The 21,142-nt window shown below is 39.3% G+C and overlaps 1 protein-coding gene across 1 annotated transcript in view; it reads right to left on the reverse strand.

Annotated features, from left to right (window-relative positions):
* The window catches only part of plxna1a (plexin A1a), a 217,393-nt gene that overhangs the window by 50,605 nt on the left and 145,646 nt on the right, over positions 1-21,142 (reverse strand). Inside the window, 5 exon segments of the mRNA XM_063884697.1 lie at positions 6,708-6,875; positions 9,414-9,550; positions 10,278-10,398; positions 11,507-11,658; positions 19,078-19,301. Coding sequence (XP_063740767.1) covers positions 6,708-6,875; positions 9,414-9,550; positions 10,278-10,398; positions 11,507-11,658; positions 19,078-19,301 — 802 coding nt within the window.

The raw sequence follows: 21,142 nt of genomic DNA on the forward strand, positions 1-21,142 counted from the left end.
ACTCTCACCCTGTTGGTGTAACAATGTCTCTGGATCAATTCTTAGAAGATGTAATCAGTCTCTATGAATCAAACTGCATGCTTGTTGATTTGGAACTACAGCTGATTGGATTGCCAATACCATCTCTCAAAGTTGGACCATGTGGTTTTGTTTTTTGGGAAATATTTGGTTACCCTTTAGTGGTATTCGATGTTTGTGTGATCCAAAATGATGGGCGGAGTCGATCATTTTAATGAACAGTGCGAGATTACTACGGCTGAGATCATGAAGTACCTAGAAAATCCACAATCTTTACAGTGAGAGGACTCTTTTCTCTTGTAAAGACAATAGAATTAATCTCCACTTTTCACTGCAACACTTACTTTGGATTTATAAGGTTTTCAAGTCTTACACTGTTCATGCCAACCTTGTTTTACACTGGTAGTTGAAACCTCTGAGTGCGCTACGCTGTTTTCTGCTAGGAGACGTTCACTTTTGCCTCGGCTATCTGTGCCCTCAGAGAATCATAGTCTGTTAGATTCCCTATCGTGTGTCTTTCTGCAGGTTCCTCACTGCCTGGAGGGGGGATATACTGTAGTCTCTCACACTGCTGTCTGAAATAAAACAGGCTGAGATAAAACCTTCTATCTTGGAAAAGAAATAAAGGATATGCAGCTCTGTTAGTGCACATTGGAGTATTTTTTTGAAAACATGCAGTGGGCACTGAATGGCTGTTCTGGGCCTTGGTGAAGTTTGTAGAGTAAACACCTGTGGCCAACACCCACGGTTATGATCTCTCTTTGGACATCTTGCAGACTGGATGTGAGGGAAGTGTGATGCATCTCATTCTCTACACACCATAAAGTGCATAAAGTGTTTTTCAAATGCGCTCACTCTGTTGCTTGTGTATCTCAATTGGTGTGGCCATTACAATTCACCTACAGTCATTGCTCTGAGTGTACTGACTTGTCTATTGTGTTGATTTTGGGCTGTTTTGTAATATTGTGGAGCAGAACCCCAAGTATAGTAGCAAAAAAAAAAAAAAAACACGACAGCTGAGAACATCTTCACTGATCATCTTTGGACACCACTACACAGATCTTTCCAAAAGCTGGCCATATTTTCCTGTTCTTTATCCCAATTCTTCCAGTATTCTATTTTGGATGGCTTATAGTAATCCTGCTATACTGCCTATCTCTTTCTTGTAAAGGACCTGCCCTGGGCCACATAAAGTATCCCTTGGACTCTTGGCTATTGGACACAAACATTAGGAGCACATTTACCTTTTGCAGCTGCAAGTGGATTAGTGGTGACTCCAGCAAGGACCCGCTAGTTCTGAATTGTAAGATTATATTTGATGGCTGAAGCTGACAATCAACACCAGTCAAGATTAGGATGGGGCAATGTCTGCTGAGTCCTACCTCCCTCGAAAAGGAAAAAAGGACATTGCTCTGCTAGTTCAAATCGTTGTGTAATCCAAGGAAGTTGAAGTTCTCCCTGCAGGTTTAGATACCTGATACAGACTACCTGTCCACAGGCCATTATAAAGGCCATAAGACAGACAAAATGACTAAATGGTAATGTTTTAGCATCATTCTACTCACTGAGGTATTGACTTGTAGCTTACAGCTTAACCTCTTCAACCCTCTATCTCAGGAGGATAACAATGCACATTCCTTCTGGTGGGTACCATTGATTTCATTAAACGCAGGTGTCTTTTCATTGTAGACATTAATGTGACACTTATCCAGAACGACTTAGTGTAAAAGCACCAACAGCAGAGTGAGTGATATGGTGATACGAAGCCAAGACAGAGCCTCTTAACATCTTGGATAGAGAGTCTGGCTGACTAGACATCCATATCTCACTAATCCAGGAAGACTTAAAATAACAGCATGTGGTAATGATAAGGAGGGAAATGGAGTAATTTATAAAAGGTAGACGTACCATCTTTGGCATTGATAGCAGAGAAAGGGATTCAAGTCTGGCTATTCTTCTCAGCTACAGTACTTTATTATTTTGGCAGGTTGTCCATTACTGAGGCGATTGAGTCCAATTCATCCCGGATTTCTTTGGATAACAGCATAACGTGAAACATTTGATTGTAGCTGGTACTACAATAACAAGCCTTTGACCAATATTTTGACAACTGATGTAGGTGTAGCAAGACGTATCTGCTTCTACTTTTAGGTTCTAATTGAATTCACTTTCTCTTATTTGTTTGCAATAAGACTCTGCCATGATGTGGCAAAAATAACTTTGAACAAATAACATCTGTTCTGTTGAGCTTAGGTTAATAATGTTAAGAAATATACAATTGTGCAACTTGTAAAGCTCATGGTCTGGTTCATATTTGTATTTTTTCTCTCTATTGTTACATATTCAAAGGCCTTTATTTTCTCATACTGCCTGTGATGCAGCACCTCTTTTCACCCTCTGTCTGATACCAGAGCTCTAATTGGTTAGCTGGCTGGCTCTGTTGAAGTTGGTAAATCCTTAAGAGATGTGTCGGAAAATATCCTGCCCCTTACCATATCACATACAGTGTTGGAGCACTAGCCAATTGAAGTGCATAGAAATGTCACTGTCACAGAAATAAACAAAGGAGTACAATTGAGGCGTTTTAGGCAGGGGCGGAGTGTGTGGGAGAGAATCTTCCTCTGGAGGGAACTTTGGGATGTTATCGTTTACATGCACAAATCCTGTATAAAACACTACCACAATTTAACAAAGTAGCAATAGACAAATGGAAAGATATTAAATAATGAGTATGTCCTTGCAATTGCATCATGGGACCAGGCACACTGCACTTTTTACAACACAGCCTGTCCTCTGCCTCCACTTTACTCCTCCCCCCTCTCCTCCTCAGCTTGATGTATATTTGTGCTGAGTCCCTCTGTCCCTTGTGCTCCTCTCTTTGTCTAAGTGAGTCTCTTTAGCTCAGGTACATGCTTCAGAGAACAGACAACAAGACAATCAGGATAAACTCTCAGGGATAGCTGGGGAAATCTAACCACTGTTGTTAGTATTTCTCTCTGACTGCACCCCTTTCTTCTTCTGCCAACTCTGTCCTCCCTTTTTGTAATGATACTCCCTCTGGTTTTATTTTATGGCCCTCTCTTTGGTCCAATACTCTATCACTGTCTGTCAAAAATCAGAGTTCCCTCCAAATCTTGAAATGTCACCACTTCCTCATTTTATCCTATAATACACTTGAGTGGACTTTGAGTGGATATTTAGTGATACAATATATATTGTGACCTTGACCTCTGAAAACAATATTCACCTCATTATCAAATGGACATTGGTGGCAAAGTTTACCGAAAAACCTACAAGACGCTATTTAGGTATCGTTTTTCTGATAATCGGAATGATTTGTCCCATGTAAATGTATAATAGGTGACCATACCCAGTGGTGGTAGTACTCTAAAGTACTATAAAGTCCTGCATTCAAACTTTTACTAAACTAAAAGTACAACATTATTGACATCAAAATAGACCTAAAATATCAAAAGTGAAAGTACTTGTTAAGAGTGATTAACATTTCAGAATTATATATATTAATGACTGGGTAATAATTACTAATCATTTTCTCACAGCTTGTCAATGTTCAATTATTTAATATTTCAGGTTTATAATCTGAGTTTGTAAAGTAACTAAAGCTGTCATGTAGTATAAATGTGGTGGAGAAAAAAGTACAATATTTGTTTACAACATTTTGTGGAAAATAAGCAGCATAGATTGAAAATATTAAAAGTAAAAGTCACTTGTATACTTAAATTGTACTTAAGCACAATACTCCAGTACATGTACTTTATTACATCCCACCACTGACCATCCTTATAGTGCTGCAGGGAAACTATTATGACTGAATAGTGTAGCATGTTCCTGGCTTGTTAGCCAAATAAGTTGCAATTACCTATATTTGTATTAATTGTTAAGCCTCCCCAAGCCTGTAGTTTACAAGGAAACATGGATGACTTATTTTTTAAGGATTTTGTCAAATCTGACTGAACACTGATAGTTAGGCCTGGCCAGTATTAGTGAAATTGTTTTCTAATGGCTACCATTAAGCAGCAGCACTGGAATAGTAGCCCTTGCCTGGCTTAAAGGCACCTTGGCAGTAGGAGTGGCAATCCCCATTCTAAGCTCCATTTATCTAACTGGTTTGGGAGGAGATTTGAATATTAGGTCCAAAATTGCTTCCCTAACCTCTGCCGCTGCCCAAATATCTTTCCCCGGTGTCCCAGATGAGCACTACTCATTGATTTATTTTGAAGTGCTCTGTCTTCTTCCTAAATGTAATATCATCAGCCAAGCACAATGATAATGCACTCTATCTCCCTCCCCTCGCTGTCTCCTCTTCTCACTGTCTTTCATCTTCTCTTGCTATCATCAACCAAGCAGAATGGTAATGCTCTGCGGGCGTGCATGTATTAGCACAAAGGCAGACAATGAGGCCGATATGAACCGATATGATCTCACATCGCACTGCCTCGTTTTACTTTCTACCTGAGCCAGCGCATGCCACTGTGACGGAGGGCACTGGCTGAAACGCACCAGCTAAATTAAAGCCTCCACTAGCCGGAAGCAACACAAACAGCTTTGCCGCCGTTGGTAAGGTGTGTGTTGTTTTGTCTTCTCAGCCAGATGGAGGAGGGATGTAGGGCCAAACATCAGGGACTATGGGAATCAGTGGGGTGCGTGGATATGTGTGTGTGTGCATGCATGTGTCGTTTCTTATTTGGGATCATCATCCCTGAGTGAGCTTGCTGAAGTAGAACCCCAGTTTTGAGCGCCACACACATAAATACACCCTCACAGGGGGGTGTGTTGCAGTGATTGGGCCTCAGCTGCTTCTCGGTCAGTCCTACTGGGCAAAGGGAGCAGGGCAGGATTCATCAACACTCCTCTCTAACAAGCTCTGCATCTATCTGCCACCATCTACTGATGAGTCACCACAGGGAGGAAAACAACACAGAAAAAGGGAAGAAAGGAGGGGCAGGAGGGGAAAAGGGCAAACATGTGCTGCCGGTACCAACACATTGAATACATTGAAACAGATAGGTAATGAATTAAGTGAACAAAAACATAGAAAATATAGAACGGAAAAGCATACAGCAGGTGTTCTGACATATGGTAGATCAAATAGGGCTAGTGGAACAGGTGGGTAATATATACCCAACACTGTAAACTCAGTGATCTGGCAATGTTGAATCACAGGAGGTGTTTTGTAATAGACATGAAATTTAAGCAGAACAATCTTGACCTTTGTCACCCGCCAACATGTAGCTCTTAGATATACACTTGGAGAAATGAGCCCAATGCCAACAGGACTTAAATTAAACGAGGACCAACAAATAAATAATACTTGTCTCAATGGGTGCTATAACCTCCTTTCGCAGGGTACAAAGACCATCGGAAAGAATCACTTAACATTACAGCAGATATATAAAATTCAATGGCGGGCTAGATTGCAGGCCACTGTTTCTGCACCAAACAAAAACTCATTTCAGATCTTATGGGATGGAAGTCTAGAGAGGTGGTGAAAAGCTATCCTTCACGGATGTCCCGGTTAAAGGACAATGGTCTCATTTTTGAAAATCTAAGAACTAAAAGTGATAGAAGACTGTAGTGCGAGGTCTCTGGACTTAGGTCGCACTATGATGAGAATAATGATAAATTAATAATGCTGGGTTAGCCGGGAGAATATCAAACACATATATGAACTGTTTGAACTCCAAAAAGAATAAAAACCTTGATTAGTCCAAGAAATATTAAAATCACTCGACCTCCCGATGTGAAAAAGAACGCACGATAGATGAGGCTGGAGAAAAGCCCAGAGGAAAAGGTTTGGTACCAAAGTCTCCATCAAAAAGACCAATTTGTTCCTGCGTCTGCCCTCCCACTGGCAGTACTGCATTACTGAATATGCAAATCTGAGTTTAAATGATAGAAGATTTAAGTGAACTGTTTCATATACCATCAGCTGATCAGCATTAACTGCCTCTTCAATCAACAACCTAATTCAAACGATCAATGGGCTGTATAATCTGACAAACTCACACTGTCATTTTTCAAATCAGACAATCAGACTACACCACTGATCATTTTCCACTCAAAATATCCTGCTTAAGTCTGACAATCTACGTCAATCCAAACCAAAATCTAGTTTAACATTTAAAGGGACACTTCGCCTTTCAATTTTGCACAAAAAACACGTTCTTCCTATTTCCGCTTGGACACAAGACTCTAGATTGTGCGGTTATTGAGCTCTTTGAGGAACTCGTAAGAGCTGCTTGGATTGATATTAACAGCCATAATTAAAAGGCATTATTAATTTTCTCTATTTTATTTTAAATGCAGCCCGAGTGGAACATTACAAATATCTACAGTATTATACTGTCCCTGTTCAAGACACAATAAATATTGTTGTTTTTTGAATTGTACTTTGTTTGTCTGATGAGACAGTCAGTTGTTTGCTGAGTTAGGCATTTTGATGTTCCGGACCTTTGCTTGACAACATTTTCTCTAACTCGACCTCGTTGAATTTGAGTTGAATACCCCTGATATAACAGTTCCAATATCCTATCTTGTGTAAAATGTGTTATTTTGTCAAAAGGTCAATGGACAAAAAAAGACACCAAGCAATGATTGGACAACAAATGAGCACAGAAATCACTACATAATCAAAATGATGCAGAGAGAACAACACATTACCACATTACCTGGCAATGCTCCAGTCCGGTTCAATCCTCAGGACAGTGGGGTCTTCAGTGTAGTTAAACTTCACCTCAGGGTTCTGGAGCTCAGCATCATCAATGTCCACAGTGACTAATGCACTGCTCGCTGCTAATCCAGCTGGTGTTATGCACACTATCTCATTGGCGTTCCTCCTGGATGGACAGAAATAGGAAAAGTTGGATGATCCCAAACCAAAATGAATTGGAAAGAAAACAGTTTCAACTCAGGGGAATTCTACATTTCCACAAAGCCCCAAGGTGCACTGTGAAGACAGAATTCTACAATATCATCACAAACTGTTGTGGGATTTGAAAGATATTGAAGTTTTGTGGTCCCACAGGAAATTTCTAATAAATAGAGCGATGCAAGATACAAACATGAACAAGATTGCAGAGAACGGTGGGAGCCACTGTACAATTTCCTGCGAAGAAGCTGCTCAGAAGAACCTGATAATCACCTTTAAAACTGAATTATTATAATTAAGAGGCAATGATTAGTTTCTAGTTCCAGCGACAGTCCCTACATACAGTGGTCCGATCTGAAGCCATGACATATTTAATGACTTCCTCATTGTGCTTGTAATTAACATTGTCCAGCCTGGAAAGTCAATTAGTCTCTCTCTCTCAAAATCATATTGTAACCTGCTAATTTTATTAGATAATCCCATTTGTGAGCATTGCACTTCAGCAAGTCAAATCCTTTACTGTTCTGGCCTGCTGGGTCACAGGGATTATAGTTGGCTCATATATGTACGTTTTGTTTTATAACAGTTTGAGCTTTTGATTGCAGCAGAATGAGCCATTAGCAACAACAACATGCACCATGTATGTGGAGTTGTTGGAGGAGCACGCGACATAAGATTTTCATTGCCAACATATACGCTGTATCTGCTGTGCATATGACCAATAAAACCTTGAAACCTTGAAACCTTGAAACAATATATGTTGCCTGCATTTTACTGTCTGTGGCTACACTAACGCATGGGATTAAGATGCATTTGTTCTTATTTTAATAGTATATGTTTGCATATTATGCAAAATAACTATGTATGCAAGGATTTGCTAGATGCAATTTTATTGACAAATCTTATTTTGAATTTATACTTTGAAAATCATCACATGATGTACTCCTGTATTAAGAAAATAACGTAGTGTAGTATATTTTATGACTGGTGTTAGCCGTCCTCTACAGTCTTTATTTATTCATGAATTTATTTGTTTATTTATGTATTTATTCATTTATGTATTGGTGAATTTACTTATTTTAATATGTTTTAGGGCAACCACTGCCTTTATTTAAGTGACAGAGTTGAAAGGGGGAGAAAGAGGGGATGACACGCGGCGAATGGGACAATGGTATTGCATGCAACATAATTTTTTAGAAAGGGATCAAATGTGAGATTTCAATGCAGGGAGAGCAAGAAACAACAATGTAGAAAGAAGTCATGTGAAGTCATGTTTAATGAAGTTTCTGCCTGCTATGATTGGTGCTCTGTCAAGGATCAACAACACCAGTCGATAAACATAGGGGGAGGGATTGGGAGTATGTGTGTCTCTACACGTGAGTGTGTATGGGTGTGTGTCCATGCTTGCGAGTCCCATAGGCAAAATAACATTTTCAATTGCAGTCCCCAGCAGCTTCGCTATCTAATATGTATTTAGCACAGTTGACTGGTGGCTGCTTTTCTGGGCCATGACTTCACAGGAGCAGAGTGTGTGTGTTTGTGCATGTGTATGTGTGTGTGTGATGTTTGTGTGTACACTTTAATGTAGTGTTGCACATTCCATTGTGCCTCAATACGCCATGACAGTCACACGGAGAGGGAGAGAGTGTGACAGAGGGAGAAAAAGAGAAAATCTACAAAATCCACCCTCACAAGTCCCCTTTTCCTGTCGCCATAGCAACCCCATTCACAAAGACACACATGTCCCGGCAACCTTCACAAGATGCCAGAAACACGGTCACACAGTTAGGGTGTGACAGATAAGGATGGAGTTGCTGTGTTGAAGTGGAATCTGCTGGATTACTGCGAGCACAGGAATGATGCAGTCACATCAAAGCTAGCGTATGGCGGCTTCAATAGAGATTAGCTCTGAGAGGCTAATCCAGGCATTTGACAAGCAAGCAAGTGTGGTGGTACTCTGGATTTTTTCATGCACTAGATTAAGGAAAGCCTGTGTGAGGGCAGACAAAGAGAGCAACAAGCATGCAACACACAAACTCATGATCCGAACAAACACACAACATGCTAACCTTCATGTTAATATCGTTGTGATTTTCACACACACAGGAAGTGTTAATTTGGAGTACTCATTTTTGTCTAATGCTTATCTTAATTATAATATCCTTGTAATAGGAGATTATGATTAAGATGCAAAGAGGTAAAAAAACATACAATGGCTAAAGGTCACTATATTAATGAAGAAATAAAAGGCGTCCAATTGAGTGGTTTCAGACAGGGATGCTAACATTTTTACTTGGATTTTAGACTTTGCTTAACATTTACATGCACTAAAACCTATAACACAATGCAGGAAAGGGAAAACCTCAGAAAGCATAAGACTTCAACTTTAAGCATCTTGAATAAGGACACATTAAAATGTTGACTGCAGGGGCTGGAGATCGCAGCACCCTCCAGTTGGAGGACTTCCATCTACCTGAGCTACAGCCTCTCCACACATCGTCCTTACTTTTTGAAGTAGCAGGGCTGCTGTCCGATGCCTACTGAGACGTAGCTGCCTGCGTTAAGCGAACTTCCCTCGATGGTGACCCGGGTGCCGCCGGAAATGGGCCCTTGAGATGGCTGGATACGGGTGAAGAATGGAGTCTGGAGGAGAGGGAGTAACATGTTCTTGTATTTAGTAAATACAATCAACATTATAGAGTATAGATTATTCCTAGAATGTTAAGAGAAATGTAAGACTTCAAGGACACCAGCCTTTTCATGTATATGTCTTAACATCAATTATTATGTTCACTGGAATGTCACCTTGTTTTGATCTGTAATTTCAATGCACCTTTTGGATTATTCAGATTTTCAGATGACATCATCAACAATGTCTATATATAGAAATCCAAATATATCGTACCAAATGAAGATTTATACAAACAAAACAAACAATAAGAGGACATAAACCTTTTATATAATTATATGTTGGTAATAGCAAATGCTCAATAATACAACTCAATTATTTCAAGGGGTTGAAAGCTGAGTACTGACTGATAGCTGCAAAACGCACAGAAACAATTGGACATTGAGGTGTCAACTGCAAGTTCTAGGAACCTACTGCAAATGTTGACATATTATATTACATGTAAAAACACAGGGATCCTCCAATAAAACTTATTATGGCTACCAAAATGAAAAATCTCATCCTGTGGTAACTATAGACCGAAATACTAGAAATCATCATCTATTACGAGGCTTATTTTGACTTTTCAAACAAAACATTTTGCTCAGTTACAAGACATACAGTATCTCATGAAATAAGGATATTTTTTCAGTCATCATAGTCTAAGTAGAACAAAATATAGACTTCTTGTATGGTGCTTACAACAAAGGTGAAGGGCCTGGGTGACAGCGCTCTGTAGTCGTTGACGCAGTCCCTCACACACACCTCCACCGGAGCTTCCTGCACCCTGTAGCTGGTGGCGTCGTTCAGCAGACACACTATTCTGTGGGTGGAGAGTTGAAAGAGTCATTACAAAATGTCTAAAATTGTACCGAATGCTGCTTTAAATTGGTTGCGTACATATGCAACATACTTTGCAGTCACAGTACCTGGTACATTACCCATTTTTATTTGATAGGGACAATGCAATCAAACATAACAAAAAAAAAGAGAGACTTTATAGATATGGCTACTTCTTAACTGTTGGGCCTTCTTGTGTAGTGTAGTTAAAATATATAGCTTTTAGTATTATACAACTACACGCCTCTACAAATATGAAATTACACACAATACATATACCACAATATACCTGGGCAATTTATAGCACAATTAGCTATTAATGGGTAGAACTCTGGTTTGCTTTAAGCCAGCACTTAATCTGTGTTGTAAAAGATTTTTATTTCTTGAATTAATTTGATTTCAGGGAGTAATGTGCTCCAGAGATGAAAATCCTTTATGGAGAAGTTGAGTGTCCATAACTATATTTTACAGGTTGAGTTAATCAAAGGTTTAAACCGAAAATGTGTAATCTAATATGGTTTTTGCCTCCATGTGCTTTAGGCTTCATTAGGGTTTGTATGCAGTGTCACATGATATTAAACTAGATTTATTCTGTGTTTCAGGAGGAGCGACAGATGAAATTAAAAAAAAGAGTAAGAACTAGCAGGGAAGGAAGGGAAATTATTTAAAAAAAATACATCTTACACATGTTGACGTGTTGCATGGGTGTCAGGAAAAATGTACAAGATAACTGGTGTTTGTGTAATATTTGAATAGAGATGCTCTCTATCTCAACATGCGTCATTTCCCAACTAAGTGCACTACAGAGAGTTTGTTTGATCTGCGTGAACTCAATTCCTCAGCCGTGTAGGACCCTGCAGAGGAGTAAATGTCAGGATGAGAAAAATAAAGGAAAGAGCATATGTAGGGAGTAATGGAGGGGAACAACAGATGGAATTCACACACAAAGAAAACCCTATTATCACCATCGTTCCAGCTGCTGAATGAGGCTGAATGTGCACCCACAAAACGTGTTCTGGTTGAGGTGCCATTGTCACAGTTTGTGAATGTGTTTCTGTGCTTGTGAGTCTGTCCCTTGTCCCTTAACGTACCTCTCTGCGCTCACATACTCCTCCTCGATGGGTACGCAGGGTACCTTCCCCAGTCTGACGCCCATCTGGATGTCTCTGAACTGCAGCCCAAGGTTTTCCCCCAGGATGGTCAGCCGGGTGCCCCCTTGGCGAGGCCCCGTCTCAGGAAACAACTGGAACAAAAGGGAGATTAAGGAAATGATTGATTTAAAAAAAAGAAATGCTATGTCATTCACTGAGTATGCTATGATTTTCTTTACCTATATATTGTATTCTATTTAGCAAATAAAATCAACAGTAAATAGGCATTATTCTCAGAAATGTACCAAGAAAATATGAAGAATTAAAATGAGTCCCAATTGATTGATTGCTTTATCCATCACATCCTTGTTTTTATCTGTTATTTCAATGTAATTAATCATTAATACTTTAAGATACTGAATGTTATGCGAGTAATTTGCTACTGGCTAACATGCAAAGTTTTTTCCTTTTTTATTTTCATTACCAACATTCTGCTTATATATATTCCTTTGGTCATTTTTATTTCTTATTATGAAGTTTTCATTTAGATTCTTTCATTGTCGTCTTCTCAAATACAGAAATGAGACAATACAGCAGTAAGATTAAGGTAAAAGAGACACAGTATTATATTCACATCTGCGTAATCTCACACACACAATCAAACTAAGGCCAGAAAATGTATCGATGCATTCATAAACTGTTCCCATTCGACTGGTTTAAAGTCTGAAAATGGTTACCAGACATACACACACTATAAAGAAACCTCAACACACCATACAAACCTTGACACACACCCCACCAAATTGCCCATAACAGGTGATTTAAGTTTTTTTTAAGAATAAAAATAATATAGTGCAGTTCAGAAACGGGGAGACAGAGGGGAAGACGCGCGGCAAAGGGACTCAGGCCGGATTCGAACCTGGGTCTGCCGCATGGGGATCAAACCCCAGTATATGGCCACCTGCTCTACCCACTGAGCTATACGACGGCCGTGATTTAAGTTTTAATGAAGAAAAATCACACCCTCGGCTTTGGAAAACACTAAAAAAGTGAGATAAAGAGAGGGCGGGAAAGAAATAACAGTATCAAACAAGCAGCGACCGAAGGCATCATCCGAGGGGTTTAATTGAAAGTTATTATGCCGGCTTGGCTTCACTGGCGAGGCTGTGGCAGTGTAACGCTCAGCCGCGCCACCGAAACCGTAATGTGATTTATCTAGGCAGATTATAGCGCGTAACGGGAACAGGTGTGGTGTGACAAAACAAATATGGTGACTGATGGACGGAGGATGTTGCAAACACACAAACCTACACTACAATGCAGACACACACACCTAATCCCTAACAAGCATCACAAGGTAATTATGTTTAATCTGTCCATTGCCCTGTTCTCCTGCAGTGCTTGGCTGAGCAGACAGCGCAGTGTGGAAATGCAAACTCAAGCCCTGACAGTATGGTGGCATTGTTATATTATTATACCAAACAACACACCTTGACAAGTGTTGACTAGTTTGGGGAATGAAGGATTTGTCGTAAAAAGTAAACTCTTTATTGCACTTTGCTCCTGGAACCATCACTCTATTGTTAGCTAATGCACAGCCACACTGGAGAATGTGGAGGTTAAATGCCTTGCCCAAGGATACTTCATCCGCAGTCACTTATAAAGGAGAAGAGCAATACACAAAAAGCTAACCAGATGGTCCGGGGTTTGTAATTGCAACCCTTAGTCTCCTGCATTACTTAACATATGGGGTATCATTTTCCACAGAGATACAATTAAAAAAAGAAAAATGAAAACTGAAAATTGGGATAAAAAGTGGAAAAGTCGAAAACATTTAATGAAAATGATGAAATTGAAAGCTTTAGGTCTGAAAGATTAAACTGAAAATGGTTCTCCTTTCCTGTAGTGTGTTATCTAGGTTTGTGTGCATGTAAATGGTCTGCAAAGGCTAAAATCCCCAAAGTTCCATCCAGAGGGAGTTTCTCTCCCTTCCTGAAACGCTTCCATGGGACTCCTTTGTTTACTTCTTTAACAAAACTACATACTACCTTTTTGAGCATTAAAGCATGAAAACATGTCACAGTTTGTTTAAAACTCAGATTTAAAGTCTTTCTAAAGTTCATCTCCCAGTGGTCGTATTCAAAGAGAGTTTAACAAGGTCCTATTCAACAATCAAAAATGTATGCCATGAAATGCATCTTTACAATGCTAAAAGACTGACAGATAAACCATGTTAAGAACTAAATATAATACCTTTGGCAGCATCACACTTTGACAGATACACAAAGAAAGACCAACAGGCAACATCAGCCATGTGCAGCCACGAGGTAAAAAGGAATCTTATAATAAGGCTGAAACAATTAAAATGTTGGGGGAAATAATACCTTACAAATTAACTACCAAGCAACGCAGTAACTGTGTTGAACTGAATTAAGAGACCAGGAGGGAAACAGAGAGAGCAGCCTGGCTCAGGATAATAGTGCCGAATGTTTGGAAGCTGACTCACGTTGGAACCTCAGGCGCCAGCAGTGCCTCAGCACTTTGGTTTCACAAACACAATAGCTGGTAAACACTGACCAGAGTGAGTAGCCATTAAGCTCCAGGGTACGATATGGACAACAGATGTCAGGGTGTGGAAATGGGGCTTTGGATGGTTTTTGGAAGAATGAAGCTACAACACCACAAAACCCAATATCAGCCAGCCACCAAGCCCTGGGATATAAACACTGGCAGAGCCACAGACAGACCGGCAACGGGGAAACAGGAAGAAGAGTGTTGGTAAAAAGGGATTACCACCATCTTCTGAGGGGGGAAAAATTGAAGAAGGGAGCAATGAAGACTCTGGGAACACATACTATCAAACCATAAACATAATATTTAACAGGCTGTGGCTAAAATGTCAGGGTATTTTTTGCATGTCTTACATATACTTATTTAGAAGGGTTTTGAAGGGACCACATACAGTATACCTGGTTTCATTCCAATCTCAAGATTGACTTTGGCTTTAACATTTTACACATAAAACGGATTCCTGGGTTTAACTCTAACCATAATTTGTAGGTTACATATTTTAGATAATACATACTAAAAACACAATACTTTCACACAGGAATCTGCTGTACTGCAATGTATGTGTAACGTGGTATCTGCAAGCTACACATAAAAGTTAAGTTTCATACTCAGGTACTCTAGGTAAGTTAAGTTGGTTAACAAAATTACCTATAAATCATACCTAACCATGCAACTAGAAGACAGCTGTAAGTGTCCTGTGTTGAAAACCAAAAGAGGTGTATCTAGAGCATTGTGGCTTAAAGTGTATAGCCACTGATTAATCTGCTATTTGTTAAGGGTTGGGAAAGGGATTGCCTTGTCCTAGTAACCAGATTACCTTGAGAAACGTTTCTTAGTTATAGTCTATAATAAATGCTCAGAACAGCAATGGCAAATTTGACAATCTGTTACTGCTCACACCCATATTTGTAAAAGAATAAGTATGAAGTCGTGATAGCTGGGGCATTTTTGTGCAAACTATTTCCACATCAAACCATTAAGCTATGGGATCAATATGAAACTCTCAAAATCCCTTAAAACCTTTCAAATGTGGGAAAAACTGAGAAGAAAAGTGCTGGGTGCAACCTCACTAACCAACTGGAAGAAGGGCTGCAGACCAAACGCAGGCGCCTTACATTTTTCACAAGAGACTTACGTAAGCAATAGCATTCCCGCTAATAAGCGACATTATGATCACAAGCTATGTATCTGAAACATGATCGTTGAAGCCAGACCGCTACACCTCCTAGCTATTGGTTGTGTTCTATGAAATCACAGAGTGGATTTCCAATAGCACCTCAGAAAGTCTTGGAAGTATAAAAGTATGGCACCACATAACAAGATAAACCAGCGCTCACTGAGCCTGTAGGCATGGAGGCAGATGCCACAGTGTGGAAATGGGACCTCAAGCAGCTTTGGACTCTGTTGCAGTGATTTGACACCACACTACCACATTGAAGCACATAACCAGCACTCTGTGGGGAATGTAAAGTACAAACGCCCTGAAGCTGGGAACGGACCTCAGGCGGTTTTGGGAGGATAGTGATCTGATACAACTCAACTGCATTCAAGCACTGACAAGCAAAACTTAGGAAGTATCTGCAGAAGGAAAATGTATTAAAGTTTTTCATAAGGAGCCACACGGATCAAACTGACAATTGCTTGTGGATGCACCAGAGAAACCTAAAGCTAATAGGGAAAAGGCGTGATTTTCAGACCGATTTACAATTTGTTCTTCCTCTCTCACAAAAATACTTTTTAGCTGTTTTGTTTGTTGGTTTTGATTTTCCTATAACCAATCCCCAAGGACTCAAATTAGCCAGCACAGTTGGCATTAATGAAGTATTGTTTTGGAGGAAGGCAGTAGATTGCACGTATAGAATGTATATCAATATCAATATATCAGAACTGGACTAATCGGATTAATGTTCTTATTCTTGACACATTTTTCCTTCCTGGGTTTGGCCAATTGTTTTATAAACCAGGAAGCCAATAGAGGTAAAGTACGGATTGTGGCGCTCTGTGGTGGCCTTTACATTGTGGTCCTAACCACATCAAATCAATAACATTATACCAGTGGTTTCGTAGTAGTCATCTAGCCTGATCACTTATTATGTGCATATGTGCTGTTACATGGTTGTACTGCTGTGGGCTGAGTGGTAACCAATAGCATATGAGCCACAGAAGGCCAGAAGCTGTTAAAAACCAGGAAAGTTGTTTATGTGGTCAGAAAGTAGTTTGGGGTTTTAGCAAAAAGGGCCTTATTTTTTCCTTTCTCTGGAACACTGCTTCAAACAAACAATGTAAAGTCATTATGTATTCATATTTAAAACACCTGGGGATACTTAATTGGGATATTTATAATGTTCTCAAAAGTTCGTTTTAGAGGTTTGGAGAATAAATGGTTTTTCAATTATTCTTTTTGATAGGCTTTATTAAGTATGTTTGAAGGCTCGCTCTTGCTTTTTATTTGAGGTTACCAGTTATACCTACAAGATATTATTCCAAACACTGATTGCATCCAGGAGCAGTAAAACACTATATACCACAGAGACTTAAATACCTTGCCCTAACCATCTTTATAAAGTAGCTTAAAGTCTAGCAATTAGTGGTGTCAAAAATCACTTCATATTACATCATCAGCAAGAAGGGGTTAAAATAACTGATTTACCTTTTCATTTAATAGTTTTAATTAATTCATCATACATGAATAAACCATTATAACGGCTGCACTACTTGATAAATGAAAACCCCTGGACGGTAATACAAACTATACAGGGCGAAAATGACGTGAATAGAAACGTCTGCTTTTATATCCAGATGTCATTCCCTTTATTACTCCCGGTCCCACTCTATGTGTACTATTACCTTGATATAAAAACTCTTTCACTCCCTTCTCCTTCCCATGTCCTTATGTGCTCAAAAAACACACAGTCAGACACATGCACAACGCACTACTTTGTTCACATAGGTAGTTGCTGTTATCCTAACATTACATCATTGGCATTACCTGCTCCATCAGGTCAACCCTATTAGGAAATGGCGTGGTCTTAACTTAATAATTTGACTTCGTTTCACTTCAAAAAATCCCATTATATTGAGAAAAATGACAGAATATTTGAATGAAAAAGTTTACTTTCTCATGATATTTAGCAGATCGTTTAAACAAAAACTATTGACAGTATTTAATGAGGCATAATGCTCTTGAAATAAATGAGAGTAGATAAAACCAAGTGGGTACTTTTCTGACACATATTATACCATTAATCTTCAGAAAAACATGTTATTCATTAAGTCTTCATTCGAGTTGGAATATCTCATCCTTTTCACTGATTTTGTACCTGATATGGGATAAATCAGTTTTTTTTCGGACAGTATTGTTGAGATTCAAGTATTTTGACGAATACCCACTGAAAGTCAAGACAGGAAACAAATTCACAAACAGAAAAGTGAAGAAGAATAACATGAATGGATATGTGGAAAATGCTGGATATCAACTGACAGTGAATGAACCTACCTAAAAAGACAGCTTGAAAAAGTCTCTGCGCAACATGCGTTGACAGTACGTGTCTCTGTCTCTGGAGTGCCAGTTTGATATAACACTGAGTAATAATACCATTTCTGTGCCAAGGGCAGGCACAAGGTCCCAACAAGTGTGTGTTTTAATAGCAGCACATTAAAATGGAGCAGCGTGTTCAGGACACGTAGGGCTTTCGTGACCACGGGGGCTTCGGGAAGAGGAGCTGATGCAACAGCCTATCAAGGGCTACCAGCTATTGGATCTCGGCAGGTGACTTCACGAGTTGACGAGATTATGATGTGGCGCTCAAAGGAGCCGCGCTGCTTCTGTTTGTCATACGTTACGACTGTAACATTAAAGAGAGTTTGATTTGAAGAGTCTCGTGGGGTTTTACCCGAATGGGAATGTTTATTTTTCTTTCCAATAGTGATACTACAGAGAAACATAATCTCAACGAAGGTTTCAAATATCTACATTGTATATTTTCCTCATATTTGTCTGTAGCTTTGTTGGTTTGTCTCATACATCACAATAATAGAAGTCATTACAATTCTAAACAGACATCAAGCCATAGCAAAGAACTGAAATTGCAGAGTGGTACAACATGGTTATCACATAAAAACCTTAATTAAATAGTTAGAAAATGCACTTGCTTATGCACAAATAGATCTATGTTTAAAGAGGAGAACATTTGTGATATTTGCAGAATTTGGCATATATATTTGGTTTCAACATTGTGACATACCATACAAATGGCATTGCAGCTTAATAAATACCAAACACAGGACCTGGAACCTATAACTCCCCATGATATTGGTTGATTGTACACTTGACAAAAACCAAAGCAGTTTCAAGGAGCTTTTGCTGCTGTTGTTTTTTTGATGTAAATGTAAAACTGCCCTTGGTGTAATCACATATCCGATTGTCTCTTTAGAAGTCGCCCTGTTATGCTGTTTGGGGTTTTCTCATGTAGTGTATTGTAAAGTATGAGTGCATGTAAATGGTTTGCAAAGGCTAAAATCCCTGTTCCCTCCAGAGGGAGTTTCTCTCCCACACACTATCCTCCTGCCTGAAATGCCTCCAATGGACTTCTTTGTCAACTTCGGTATCATAGTAACATCACTATGTAACACCTACAAATGAGCACAATATGTCCTCTTTAAATTTTATAGCCAAAAGACGAATGATTAGTCCCGTAGGTTGTTTTTGGAACCTCGCTGGCCAAGGGTTTAAGATTCTGCTATGTTACTTCTGGCTATGATGAATGTGTTATGTTTTTTTTTTTTTTCATATAATATTGGACCCTGGCAAGGACATCATAGCCCATTCTGTTTTCCATCAACTGCTGATAGTATCAAACTGCATGTTCAGAGCACTGGCTCATTAATGGTGCTGCCTGTGTCATCCTATTTCAGCAGCAAAATAATGACTAAAAGTGCACAAGTACCCTCACAAACACACACACCTTTGCAGCCTGTTTAATACACACGCAAACACTTACCTTAGTGATCTTGGGGTGCGTGCATCGGCTGTTTCCAGAGGTGGCATGCATCCAACCTCCGCTTTCAGCCAGCTGCAGAGGGAGGTGTGAGTTTCCTCCGCCATTACACTCCTGCCTGAGGGAGCACTTCCTGTCCTGGACGCACCAACCACATTCAAACCTGGGGTCGGCTTTCAGGCACATTCCACAGCTGTCCCGCAACGCTCTGCACTTGTACAGGTGGGCTGCCAAGGACAAATAAAAACAGAGACATAAGATATTTGTGTTGTAGTTATGCAAACATTCCTCTTTGACTGAGGGAACAGTAGATTTTCACAGTGCACACTATCTTATTACATTGTCAATTTTTACATCTGTAGTGTCTATGTTCTAATTTTATTTGTTGTTTCAAACCATATACATAACATATATTGCACTTCATGCTATCTTGGGGGAAGGATCCCTTCTTGGTTGCTCTGCTCATGGTTAGGGTTTTCTATTCCCTTGTGCACTGCAGGACAGAGGGTGTTGTATGCTGCACATATTGCCCTATTGGACAAATATGCTTTTGTGATATTGGGCTGATATTTGATGGACACATGTAATTGATTAGTCATGCCCCTTTTACACTTATAGGTTTGTCAGAATTTCAAGTATAAGCGTTTAAAATGCAAAGGAAGAATACACATAGCTAGTGGAGCCGTGGCTCACTTAAGTGGATTTGTATGATATATACCCTTGAACTCTTTCAGACTTAAATGAATTCTTATACTGCTGTAATTGCACATTTGCATGAGTTTTTTCAAAGCCTTTATTCTATAAACTGATTTGAAAAAGGGGTGCTATTTCAAAATGATCCTTTTATGCTCATTGTAATTTGTGCGTCTGCTGTTCAAAAAGGTCTATATTATTCTCTTACTGCCTGTTCTGCAGCTCCTCTTTCCACCTTTTGTCTGATTGGTCAACCGCTTAGCATATCACATACAATGTGTTGGAGCGAAAGCCAATAGAAGCGAGAATGTTATAAGTAGTTTTGTTTCTATTTTGCAGAACTACCTCTGGCATGAACTTTGGGATTGTATCCCTTGTAGACCATTGACACGCACAAACACCTATAGTACACACTTAGAGAACAGGAAAACCCCAGAGAGGAGGACTTTGTTTTAGGGACCTCAGGCTGGATTCGAACCTGCATCTGCGGCAGCAGGGACTTAGCCTTAGTACATGCTTCTCCAGCTATATCAAGTCAGCTGTGCCTTTGTTTTAACTTTTCAAAACAAAAGATTTCCCTGGAGTACTTTATTTTTTATAGGTGTTTTTTTGATTGGTCGCTACTTTTTGGAAATGTAACCTTCCGTAAAGTGCTTGAAAAACATTATTCTGGTAAAGAGAAAGTTATGTCAGTTGTTCATATGAATTAAAAGCAAAAATCGTAATCAAGAATGTGTGTCTTGAAGCTGAGAGGGGACTGCATAAATGAATTTTAAAACACCTACAGTGAAGAAATATTACCAGTATGCCATGGATAGAAGTAGAAGGAGAACAAAAATGAACAAGCAACCTAGAGGGATATTAAAGAAATTAATTTAACAGGTAATGTCTTCTAACGCCAATAGGGAATTGATAATCTGTTGTGTAGAAGAAAAAAAGCAAAACATTCCCTCAACTCCGCAGAGTGGAAAAAGTCATTAAAAGTAATAAATAAATAAATAATTAAAAACCTTAAACACTTGAGAGGAGAGAGACGAGGGGCAGATGAAAGGCGGGCGGTGGATACATTTTAGCTGTGCTTGTTAACAAAACGGCAACAAAAATAGTTAGGAATGTAAAGATGGTGAGGCCCCGCGAGGCCCAGACATGGAGAGGAAAACAGAGGAAAGCAGAAACTATTGAGGAGAGAAACAAGCAATTTCTATCTTTACGTATTTCATAACACTACAGCTACCACATTTAATTTCTTCTTACTATGTATGTGTAGTTATTGGATGTTATGAAAGTCTGCTAGATTTTTGTTATCAGCTGTATCCTATTTATTGTATTTGTCTTTTTATCTGCATTACGCCTTAGATGCTATTATCCTGTTTGG

Source organism: Eleginops maclovinus, chromosome 1 (assembly GCF_036324505.1).
Source record: "Eleginops maclovinus isolate JMC-PN-2008 ecotype Puerto Natales chromosome 1, JC_Emac_rtc_rv5, whole genome shotgun sequence".
Lineage (NCBI taxonomy): Eukaryota > Metazoa > Chordata > Actinopteri > Perciformes > Eleginopidae > Eleginops > Eleginops maclovinus.